Source organism: Platalea leucorodia, assembly GCF_965183815.1.
Source record: "Platalea leucorodia genome assembly, chromosome: 5".
Taxonomy (NCBI): Eukaryota; Metazoa; Chordata; class Aves; order Pelecaniformes; family Threskiornithidae; genus Platalea; species Platalea leucorodia.
In genome coordinates this window covers 59,268,412-59,280,408 of record NC_138827.1, presented here as the reverse complement: position 1 = coordinate 59,280,408, position 11,997 = coordinate 59,268,412, and the positions used below count along the sequence as shown (strand labels likewise).

Sequence of the window (11,997 nt, the reverse complement as noted above, 5' to 3'; positions counted from 1 at the left end):
GGGGTGCCCAGATGGGAGCACCCTTCCCTGCTTGGTGCCCCTGGGGCTTGGATAGGGGAGGGGAGAGGAGAGGGAATGAGCTCAGCTCACTGATTCACTCCTTCTTTCAAGACCAGGCCTGGCCTGCGAGCCGAAAGCCATGGGCTTGGTGGAGCAGGCGATGCCGGGGCAGGTCCGGGCTGCCGGTGCCCTTTGGGGGCGAGGGCGCTCCCCGGCGCCCCGGGGAGGGGATGCTCCTGCGGAAGGGATGCTCCTCGGGGAGCCGGGCCGTGCCCCCCGCACACCGGCTGCGCTGGGGCTGGCGCAGAGCCCGGGCGCCCCGGGGGGGTGTCCCCGACCCCCTCCCGGCTGCAGGAGCCCGGCGGCCGCGCAAGGCCCGGGACCGGGGGCTGGGGGCGGGCGGAGCCCCGGCCCCGGCGCGCCCGCTCCGCCGCCCGCCCGGGCCGCCCCTCCCCTCCCCGCCCCGCCCCTCCCCTGCCCGCCCCTCGGGCCGCGCCGAGCCGCGCCGAGCCGCGCCGCGCCGAGCCGAGCCGCGCTCCGGCACCGAGCGGGCACCATGCGCCCAGGGTGAGCGACGGGGCCGGGGCGCACCGAGACCCCGGAGCCGCCGGGGCTGGGGGGCACCGGTACACTGGGGGGGGACCCTGGGGACACCGGTACCGTGGGGACACCGGAGTTGGCGGCGCTGGGGGGCACCGGTATGCCGTGGAGACCCCGGGGGTACCGGCACGGCGGGGACCCCGGAGCCACCGGGGCTGGGGTTCACCGAGACTCCGGTGCAGCGGTGCCGCCGAGGCTGGAGGGGTGCCGGTATGCCGTGGGGACCCCCGAGCTGCCGGGGAGCCGCGGGACTGCGGGAGCGGGGGTGCACCCCTCCGGTCGGGGGGCGCCCCGGAGCCGGCGGGAGGGTGGGTAACCTCTTGCTCTCCCCTTCCCGCAGGTGCCCTCCGTGGCGGCTGCTGCTCGGGCTCTTTGTCCTGCTGATCCCCGCTGCTTCCCAGGAGCCGGGTAACGTGCGCGGGATGCTGGGGAGGGGGGTCCCTGCCGCTGTGCCCGCCATCCCGGACCCCCTCCCTGTCCTGAAGCCCTCTGTCCCCTGGGATGCTCTGTGAACGCAGCCCTGCTCCCCAGCGGGCATGGGGTTGCGTCTCCCCCTGGGCCAAATGCTGCATCCAAAGAGAAGTCCCCAAAAAGACGGGTGATGGGGGGAGTTTCCCCCCATGCACCCCTTCAATGGCCACGTCCCTCATGGCTGCTGAGGGTGGCAGGTTTGGGGTCCCATGTGCCCCATCTCATCAATGGGCCACTAGGGAAGGATGATGGGGAAATGCTGTGCCAGGCAACACTTGAGAGATGCCTGGCTGCAGTGCGCTTGGAGGCTTTACTGGGGTGAAAGTGGTTTGTCTGGTCTGTTCTGGGTTGTGGGCAGACAGGATGGTATTACCTCAAAGTGGCCATGCTCCATGTGTTAGTGGTTTCTGCCGCTCCTGCAGAAGTCCTCCTCGTGACTGCGTGTCCTTGGAAGCGTTGAGAGTGGTAGGAAGCCTCGAATGTGTGCCCTGGGGATGCAACACCTCCCACGCCACTCACTGGCTTTCCCCTGCCTTCGGGGCTCTGCGAAACAACCCGCTCATCTCGCTCTCAAGCTGCTCGTGCCCCAGGAGAGGGGAATTCGGCGCTGACTCAGCTTTCCAGCCCTTCTTTCCCCACAGAGCACACGAGCCAGTTCTCCCACTGCCTGAGTGCACGAGCTGCCTGTTTTCCTGGTGAACTTTACCTCCCTGTCGGGGAAGCTTCCTCCCGCCTGCCAGGCCGGGTGAAAGCCCTCCTCCCCTTGCAGCCGGTCTCTGGATGCGTGCCCAGCGTGAGGCGGCAGAGAGAGCCATGGCTGACACAGGGAGCCCTTGACCCCACTTGCGGCCCAGGAACCCCATTTGCAAAAGCAGCTGAGCTGCAAGTGATGACCCAAAACCAGGCAAGGGTGGCTTTTCTGCTGGGTGATGTTTTGGTTGTCTTCTGCTTGCGCTGAGCGTTGTCAGCTTGCCAGCACGTTACAAGGCATGGCTCGTGCCCCTCTCTGTCATCGTAGGCTGGGTGAGACATGTTGGTAAGTGGCTGCTCCAGGTACAGGCAAGCTGGAAGTCGGACAGGCGCTGGGCCGTGAAATCGATGGATTATTTACTGGAGCAAGGCTTCATGTCATCTAGGAACAGCTCGGGCACGGCTGCACGGAGGCTGGCTCTGCTGGCGGCTGGGTTACGCTGCGGAAGGAAAGAGGGTGGCCTGGGCAGCAGGAATGCCCAGCACTCTCAGAGCGTGTCTGGGAATGCTTGGAGAAGCTCTCGAAGTGCCCCGGGCTGGGTTTGTGACATTGCTTTCCGTGTCATGGGTGCCTCCCCAGGGACCATGGGAACAAAGCTCCCCTTGGAGGTCTTCAGAGATGGGAACATCATTTCCATGTGAAATCCTGAATTGACTATTTTAGGTCCCTGGAGACTGTCCAGTGCGGCCGAGCTGAGCTGGAGGGCTGGGAGCTGGTTTAACAGCAGTTACTCAGAGCTATTCGTGCCCTTCCCACCCCCCTCTCTGCCCATGTCCCGGCTCCCGGCACGGCATTGGACGCGCAGGGCTGGCCAGGACCCTTTGTGAGCTGAAGCTGCATCCCCCCACCTTTAAGCAGCCATGCCAGGGGACCCCAAGGAGGTTTCACATGGCACGCAGATGGGTTAAACGTTGGAGGAGCACCGCTGGCGCTGGTCACCACTGGCAGGGAGGTGCCCGTTTCACCCAGCTGACTTGGCTGTCTCCCAAAGGCAGGCTTCGAATCGGGTTTTAAAAGAATTTGCAAGAGGGTTGGTGTGGCTTTTTTTTCTTTCTTTCTTTGTTTTTTTTTTTTTTCCTTCCCTTGGTTCAATGTCCAAGGACTGCAGGGCCTGTTCTGCCAGCTCTCCTTTGTGATGGCTCCTGGGGAATGTTTGCTCTGAAGGCCGTCCTGGCATGGAGATAACCTTTCTGTTTATCTGCCTGCCTTGCAAATTTGGGGGCTTAGCTGCCCAGAGCTGGTCTTACCTCTTATCACCGGATCTCTGGGATTCCTCAGCAAGGGCACGTAGCCACGCAGGGGATGGGGATGCTGCAGGGATGCTGCTGTGGGTCCAGTCCTGAGAGCATGGGGGAATCGGGGCACGCGTAGGGCTGTGGGTGTCCCCCATGCACGGGGCAGCAGCCTGGGCTGGGTCAGCCGCTGGGGAAATCCCCATTCCCAGTAAGGGGGACAACCCTGGGATAGGTCCCTGGAGATGGGGGTTCCCCACCAGTAGGGGTTTACAAAGCTGGCCAGGGTTGCCCCAATCTGGTGGTGGAGATGGCCTGACTTCATTCATCTTCTAACTCACGCTGAGTTTCTCTGCATCAATTTGGGGCTGGGATGGGCCGGTACATCCAGATCTTGGCTGGTGATGATGAGGAGGATGCAGGCAGCACCTGGGAAGCCATGCTGTCTCCTCCCGCTGTTAAATATAGCAGGTGCCGGAGCTGCTTGCTGCTGGCGTACAGGCTCATGCCTGATTTTCTTTCCACCTTCAATGGCTTGTCAGTCTCAATGGCTGGGATTCCTTGCAAGCACGTGCCTTCAAAGATGAAACAGGTGCCGTGCAAAGCGATTTACAGCCTGTGACATAACTACTTTGGCATTGGTGCCTGGGGATTTTTGACAGGTGGATCGGAGCTTTTGCAAACATTATTTTAAGAATTTCGTCTAAAGACTATGAGAAGGGCTGTGGGGAATCGGCCACGGGCAGCACCCATCAGCATGGGTTCGGCTTAGGGCAAGTTGGCACCTCTCAGCTCTGACAGCATCGTTTGGCTGCTGAGGCCCCTGGGATGGGCTGGAGTGACTGGGGAGGATGCTGTGCTCAGGAGGCCCTGTGGACTCTTCATCTTATCAGCTGGAGGGACTTCTGTTTGCAAAACCTTATCTGGGCTGCCGCTTTCTGCTGTGGGAGCTGGTGGGGGGGGAGAGCCGCCCCGGGCTGCCAGCAGCTGGAAGGAGCCAAGCCTGTGGAAGTCTCCCTGCAGCACTGCTGGATGCTCCCAGGGCTCCTGGTCTGTCTCCTGGCAGATGGATCCCATCCCTCCTGCCCATCCTGAGGAAGAGACAGTGGAGATGAAGTGGCCCCACTTGGATGGCACTTCGGGGCTGGAAACTTAGTTTAAAAAGAGACCGAGTAGTACTGCAGAGCGGCTGCGCTCCCAGGCAGGAGTTTTCTTCACTTCCCTTGATGCAAGCAACCTTTTCAAGCCCCACTCCTAATTTTCTCAGTGGTTTTGCAGCTCTGTACCTGGACTCAGTCCATCCACAGCATCCTTCTCCCAGAGCTCTGACTTGATTTTAGGTTTCTAGGTGGGGAAAGGGAGCAGCCCAGGTGCCTCCTGGCCCTGCATGGCCATGGGTGCTTGGCAGCTCCCTCCCCGCTGTTGCATGTTCCTGGGAGGATGGAGAGCTGAGCTGCTTTTCCCTGTGGCCGCTGGAAGATCATGCACACACACTACCAGATCCCAGAGAAGTGGGGTTTCTGCTCTGAATAGCAGCCTCTTTGTGATGTTGCTTCTTATTTATTTTGGCCTGCACCTGGAATAACCTCTTCTTGCACTGTTTATGACGATACGATTTTGGGTGCTGTTAAATAGCAAACCTTGAGCACTTGGAGAAGACAGAGGAACACGTTTTGCAATCCTGTTTCAAGTGTTATCACAAGGCTTAAAAAACCCCAAGCAGATAACTGTGCTGCTGGGAAAGAGTCTTTTCTGTAGTGAGGGGATGTCACTGCTTCTTTGAGGAGGTAGGAGCAAGTGGAGTGGGGGGTGGGGTTGGTGAGGACTGATCCAAAGCTGCATCCTCCCATGAGCACAGAGCCTGCAGAGGACGCTGAGGACCCAGATGCACAGCCACCACTGTTTGCAAACCAGCCTCCTGGGCAGCCCGGGGGGTGTCTGGTGGAGCTGAGGTCTGTCCTCTGTCCTTTGGGATAGGGAGGGCTGTTCTCACCCCAGCTTGTGCCATGGGATGCTGCTGTTATGTCCTCCAGCACATCTGGGGCTTGTCACAGTGGCTCTGGGAGGAAGCTCCCGGGGCAACCTGCTCTTCTACGCAAGCCCAAGGTGTCTCACCCTGCACGTCTGCGGTCTTACTAACTTACCCGCTCTTGCTTTATCATAGAGTAACAGAATGGTTTGGGTTGGAAGGGGCCTTTGAAGATCACCTAGTCCAACCCCCCTGCCATGGACAGGGACATCTTGCACTAGATCAGGTTGCTCAAAGTCCTGTCCAACCTGACCTTGAACACTTTCAGTGATGGGGCATCCACAGCTTCTTTGGGCAACCTGTTCCTGTGTCTCACCACCCTCATCATAAAAAAATGTCTTCCTTATGTCCAATTTAAACCTCCCATCTTTGTTTAAAACCATTGCCCCATGTCCTGTCACTACAGGCCTTGCTAAAAAGTCTCTCTCTGTCTTTCTTATAAGCTCCCTTTTATATATTGAAAGGCTGCAGTAAGGTCTCCCTGGAGCCTTCTCTTCTCCAGACTGAACAACCCCTACTCTCTCAGCCTTTCCTCATAGGAGAGGTGTTCCAGCCCTCGGATCATTTTTATGGCCTCCTCTGGACCCACTCTAACAGGTCCATGTCTTTCTTGTGCTGGAGACCACAGAGCTGGACACAGTGCTCCAGGTGGGGTCTCAAGAGAGCAGAGGGGGAGAATCACCTCCCTTGACCTGCTGGCCATGCTTTCTAGCCGCTCCTGCTCTGGTTTGTGGTCTTGGTTTAGGTTATCCCACCATTGACATACCCCCTTCCTTCTGAGCACTGCCTAGAGGATGGGTATCTGGGGTACCTGTTGCCCAGCCGCATGAGAAGCCCCATGGTCCATGCTGGTGTGCGACTCAACAGTGCATCCTTCCTGCGCTGGAGTCCTGATGCTTCTCACCTGGGCTGCCTCCTGCTGTCTGGGGGCTCCCTGGTCTCCCATGGCCGTGACGGACAGGCATCCACTGTAACCAGCTCAGTAGGGCCCAAGCAACGCTCCAGTTCAGTAGGGTCCACGCAGAGCCCTGTTCAGCCAGGAGGGACATACTAGGGAGGTGGGTTCAAGGAGGGGTACTCGCCCGATGTCTGGAGAGCAGAAGGAGAAGATCCTCCATCTACAGGCAACCTTCCTATGTTATTCCAGCTAATGCTTCCCTGCCTTAAGAGATGATCTGAGCTTGGGCATGCTTTACAGAGGGCAGCGTCTCTGGGAGGATGCGTGGAGAGAGGGAGCTGGAGGAGACAGAGGAGGGAAGGAGCCATGCCATGCAAGCTGCTTGCGTGAGGCTGGCAGGGGCTGCCATGCAGCTTTGCCAGCAGGAGCTTGTCTACACCTCACTGCTCCCACTGTTGTCGGATGTGTGCAGTGCCAGCTTCTCTCCCACACTGGTCTGGTCTGCGGCGACTTTTAGAGGTGATGCTCTGAGCCCTGAAATAACAGTCCCAGCCAGTGCGCTGTGTCTCTTCCAAACTCTGATAGTTTACCAAGAAAAGAATTAATTCTGGCATTTCAGTAGAGAGTTCAAAGCACTGAAGGAGACATCTGGGATTAAGTATCGGATGTATATAAGCAGCCCAGAGGTATGGGATTAATAAAGCATTTTAACGATCTTCTAAGGTATCTGATGACATTTGAGAAAGTGCTGGAGATGAACCCTTTCCAAGAGTGTCCTGCGCATCTCTGGCTGCATACACAGCCTGGAGGCAGCATCTTCTGCGATGGATGGGGGGGCAGTGCTGGCTCCACGTCGCCCCATGGCTCCATCTCTTCTCTGCCATCGGTGGGGTGCTCTCACTGGCTCTCCTGTCCTCCAGCCACATTCCTCATCCCTTGGGTACCAATGTGTGTGGAGCAGCGGTACTGCTGCCCTCCAGGAAGATGTGCCCTGTCCTGCTGAGAGCTGATGCTCAGAGGAGGCACTGATGGGTGGAGGTGGTGGAGAAGAAACTTGCAATGATTTTGACTGGTACTAAATCCCCTTGAATATTGGGGAGTGGGAGAAAGTCCTTGACTTTGTGGATGGAGGAAGGTATGTGGTAGCAGCACATGTGTGGTTTTTGGCTTTTAATGTAGGACTTGATTAGCCTAGAGAGCTTGTTGCCAAAGATATAATTGAAGCAAGGAGCTGAACAGGATTAGAAAATGGTTTGGACATTTGTATAGCTAACGGGGGCTTCCGGCGTTGCCTTAATGTGGATTTGGAGCCACTGGGAGAAACGTGAGAGTGGAGGCTGCAGGCGTGGGGAGAGCTGGAGCAGGCTCGAGGGCAAAACTGGGTCGTGTTGGGTGGGAGCGAGCAAAGAGTGGAGAGGGAAGGACATGATGAGGGGGAACTAGGAGAAATTGGGAAGCTTGTGGCTGATACACTCTGGGTGCCATCTGTCTGGATTTGGGTTAATGCAGAGTTGCTCAGACACTTGTGAGACCATCTCCTGTGCTTGGAAAGCTTGGCTCCGCTATTAATGAGCGAGAAGCCTTTGTTAAAGAGAAAGCCATTATGTATCTTGTTGTGATGTCGCAGCCTCAGGTCCCGCATCCCTCCCAGTCACCAGGAGCTGCAGGATGGGGCTGCTCTGGGGACAAGGCTCCGGAGACTTGCTGTTCTCCTGGCTCTGACCGGCAGCACTGTTTGGCAGGAGCATCCCCGGCGCCGGGGAGATGCTTTCTCAGCGAGCAACATCTGGTCCGGAACATCCCATGTCTGCTGGTTTTCAGTTGAAAAGGTTGCTTTTGTGGAATTTTTATTGCTTTTTTTGGCATCGCCTCCCAACCCTTTTCTAAGATGGAAATTGGTCATTAGTGGATTTCATTGTATTTTTATTTTATTCCCAAGCTCAATCTGCTGTTTTCCTCCTCCTGGGGGACTGGAAGATCTGGCTGTTCCTCTGACCCTGTCCCCAGGTTGTGGGAGTCTGTTCAAACAGCCTAGGGTGGGAATAGCAGCCAGGGCACCTGGATTCTGCAGCTCGCCAGCCCAGCATCACCATCCCCATGCTCTTCCCACCATCACCACTGGCATAAAACTCCATCAGCTTGATGGCCCTTGAAGCTATCTCTGATTTTATAACTCAGAAGTAAGCCACCTGCCTCCCCTCCAGTAAACGCCGTAGTCAAACAGATTATTTTTTTTCCAGCTTCCTCATTAGTCTGTAACTTAATTGAGTCGGGGATTGTTGACTTTTGGATAAACAGCACCTTTTCGATAACCCCAGATAAGCCAGCAGAGCTCACTGGCTGCGCCCATGCTGTGGATGGTGGCCTGGGTCCCATCCACTTTTCCATCCAGCCTGGTGGTGTTCCCAGCCAAGGCGGTGCCGCACCAGGGTGCACCTCCCAGGGAGGGAGGTCAAGGAGGTCAGTGTCTGATGGGTGCGTGAGGCTTTGGCCATCGCTCCTGCCGGCAGGTCCCCAGGCTGCTGCTGTCGGATCACGGACTCCACGTTTGCTCTGGTTTACAATAGGCTGTAATTCATTAAACGGGTGGAGATGCAGGATGGGGGAAGGCAAGGGGTTGCCAAAAGCCAGGGGCTTTCCCCTCAGTGCCCATGTGGGACCCATGCCTCTGGTGAGATGGGTGGTGCTGGTGTGTTGCATGTTCTGCTGTGCTTGCCAGCAGCAGGATTAGCTGGGTCCCCAGGGAAGGGGTGATGTGGACCCCCTCCTAAGCACCTATGGTCCAGGTTGCAGGGGTGATGCATGCAAGTCAGGGTAGCAAGGAACCCATCAGCGTGTTAGGGTGAAGGTGAAATTACATCTTGTCTTGCTCTAAACAGCTCCCCAGGGTGGAAAGGCATCTTTTTGGCTTGGTCCTCCCCCTCTGGCCCTGAACTGCTCTCCAGAGGGGCCAGGACCCTCATCTTGGGGAAACCTTGGCAGGGGGCTGGGTGCAGATGGAGACCGTGGGCTCAGCCTCAGTGGTGAGCGCTCACATGGCCAGCCTGATCTGGGGATGGCAGCAACTCCTGAGGTTCCCCGCCAAACCCCAGCACGGGGTCATCTCTCCGCTCCCTCCTGGGGAGCTCCCCTAGGACACCCGCCTGCTCTCAGCATCATCCCCAGGGATGGGGCACCTGTAGCCGCTGCCCCTCCCTCCCTCCCTTTGGGCAGGGGGCTGTGCTGTGGCAAGGGGAGTGGGCTTGCCCACACTTGAGACCCACGGGTGACACAGAGCTCCAGGACACCTCATGTTACCATCTCCCTGATGCCAGCACCTCCCCAGCCAGGTACTGAAACAGGCAAAGGGCTCATAGTAGCTACTCTTCCATGTGCCAGGACCATAAGCCTTCAATCCAGCATTCGTTAGCGCATGTTCATGATTAATAACCGCTTGCCTCACTCACGAGATGAATTTGTGCTCTGCTATTGAGCTCCAGGTTGTTCGCCCTGGGGAGCGGACAGGCACTTTGGGAGCCAGGAGGCCTCGTGTTTTGTAAGGAGATTACCTCCCGCTGCATCATGAGCAGGGTTTGCCTCCCCAGAGCCCCGGTGTGGAGCACACAGCATGGCCACTGCCCTCCCGGGAGATGCCAGCACCAGCAAGCCTGCTGGAGAGGCCTGCTCTGGCACAGGCACGGACCCAATGGCTCAGCTCCCTGCAGCCTTATCGAGGGAGATGGACCCTTTCCAAGAGCGTCCTGCGCATCTCTCCGTACGTGGCCTGGAGGCAGCATCTTCTGTGATGAATGGGGAGCCAGTGCTGGGCTCTGCTTCACCCCATTGCTCCATCTGTTCTCTGCCCTCTGTGGGTACGAACATGTGTGGGGCAGCGGTGCAGCTGCCCTCCAGGAAGATGTGCCCCATCTTGCTCAGAGCTAGTGCTCAGAGGAGGCACTGATGGGTGGGAGATGGCATGGAAGAGATCTGCAATGATTTTGGCTGGTACTAAATCCCCTTGAATATTGGGGAGTGGGAGAAAGTCCCTGACTTTGTGGATGAAGGAAGGTATGTGGCAGCAGCATGTGTGGGTTTTTGGCTTTTAATGTAGGACTCGATTAACCAGTTGTTATTTCTGCAGCTGCTTCAGGGCCTCTGTGCTGGGGGCTTGCTGTTAAGCCTCTGCGCAGGGACAAGGCCAATGCTTCATCCCCCAAGGGTATCCTTGGGGTGTGGGGACGCCGAGGCTGGCTTCTCCGGAGCGAGTGCCGCAGACCTGCGGTGAGCCTGGAAAGCAGCAGTCACAGGGCCACTCCTGGCAGAAGGGTGAGCTGTCCCTGTGCGTCCCCATCCTGTGACTGCACTCAGGCTGGCATCTTGCCTGCCAAAGCCGCTGGAGGCCAGGTTGGGGATTTGCTCTCCGGATGGCTTTTTGCAGGGGACAACTTGCGTCGGGCGATGCACCTGGGGTGGGGGACAGTGGCACCGTCAGGGCGAGCCACTCCCCTCCGGGTGACCCGTCCTGGGTTTCCTTGGGGTGAGTGAAAAAAAGGAAAGCTGTGGGACATTTTGGCATCAGGAAGTGAAAAGATGCCTGGAGGGAGGTTTCTAACCTCTTCCCACCAGGTAACCAGGGCACCATCTGATAAAAACATGTGTTTTTTTATTTTAACAAGCTATTGCATCTTTTTGGTGGGCAGATGGAGATGTTAGGCTATGAAGGTGGAGGATGTGGGGGTGTCCTGGCATCGCCCCTGGCGCGTGGTACCCAGTGGGCTGGGCTGGGCTCTTCATCGCATTACTTAGCAAGGCAGGAGGTGGAAGAGGTTTGGTGCGTGGCATACCCTGTGGCTGCTTGATGGCTTGAGTGAGGATGCTGCTCACCAAGGTCAGTGTCTGATCTTGCAGGGACTCTCAGAGGGCTGGGCTGGAGATAGTGTGGTTCCCTCCCAGCCGGGATGCGAGAGGGTGGTGGTCCTGGTTCCCGCTGGGTCCAATCCAGCATTGGAGCTCAGGGGCAGAGACGTCACTTGCTGCCAGCCTGTCCCAACAGCGTCCAAGGGGATGGTTCTCCTCATGGCATCCTGCGAGGCTGGGATGTCACCCTGGGTCCACCCGGCCACTGGCTGCTGCTGATGTTGGTGGCTTCTTCCCCACCTTCTCCTTGGGCTCAGCTGAAAGAGTTAACAAAACCATTTGAGAGGGGCCCCCAGAAGCAACTGCTGGAGGTAATAATCTTCTTTCGTCTCTTTTTTCTTTTCCCCTGCTAATTGCAGAGTTGACATCGTCCCCTCTCATGAAAGGCTCTTTTGTCAGCTGGGTTGCTGGGCAAAGCCCAGGCTTGGCAGCAGGTTGCAAGACCCGGGTCCATCTCCTGCACATCCCTCTCCGGTGGCAGGTAGTGAAATGGCTCTTTCAGTGACAGTGATCTCCCCCCCTCCCTGGCTCCCATCTAAAAAAGAAAACAACTACAAAAACCCCTCCTTTTAGCCAACGGTGCCCGATTTTCACCCCGGTTCCACCTAGCGAGCGGAGGGAAAGGTCAGCCAGTCTAGACGCTAATCCGTCAAGTGTTGTATTTCTTCACCCGCGGGTGTCCTAGCAACAGGATTAATGCAGTGGTGTAAGGCGGACATTGGCTAGCTCCTGCTCCATTGCGGGCTGGTGGTCCGGATGCGTGCCGCTCCGCATGGCCGGGCAGCCCCGGCCCCACTCCCTGCACTTGCCCCAGGCTCTGCCAGCAGCTCCTGGCGGTTACCTTAAGTCCAGTGGTGGGGAAATTTGGGAGAAGGGTGATAAAACAGGCTTACGAATGTTTCGGCTGGCCCTCATCCATCCAGGGATGGGTGGGTCAGTGGTGAAGCGTCTCTGGCCCCAGACTAACACCAAGCCTGGTTTGGGGAGCACCCTGGGGTGGGGTGCTCCATGGCCAGGTACAGCCCACCGGGTTGCACCAGCTCCACCGTGACTGCACTGGGACCTTGGGACAGCCTGTGTTGCTGTAAATCTGACTTTCACAGTGGAAATGGGTCACCCG

General features: G+C 57.7%; 1 protein-coding gene across 1 annotated transcript in view; it reads left to right on the top strand.

Moving 5' to 3' along the window:
- The first annotated feature begins 522 nt into the window (after positions 1-522).
- Positions 523-11,997, top strand: part of COL18A1 (collagen type XVIII alpha 1 chain) — a 41,004-nt gene continuing 29,529 nt past the window's right edge. Inside the window, exons 1-2 of the mRNA XM_082312091.1 lie at positions 523-567; positions 941-1,008. Of these exons, the coding sequence (XP_082168217.1) occupies positions 557-567; positions 941-1,008 (79 nt within the window). The 5' untranslated portion in view covers positions 523-556. The remainder of the gene's footprint in view (positions 568-940; positions 1,009-11,997) is intronic.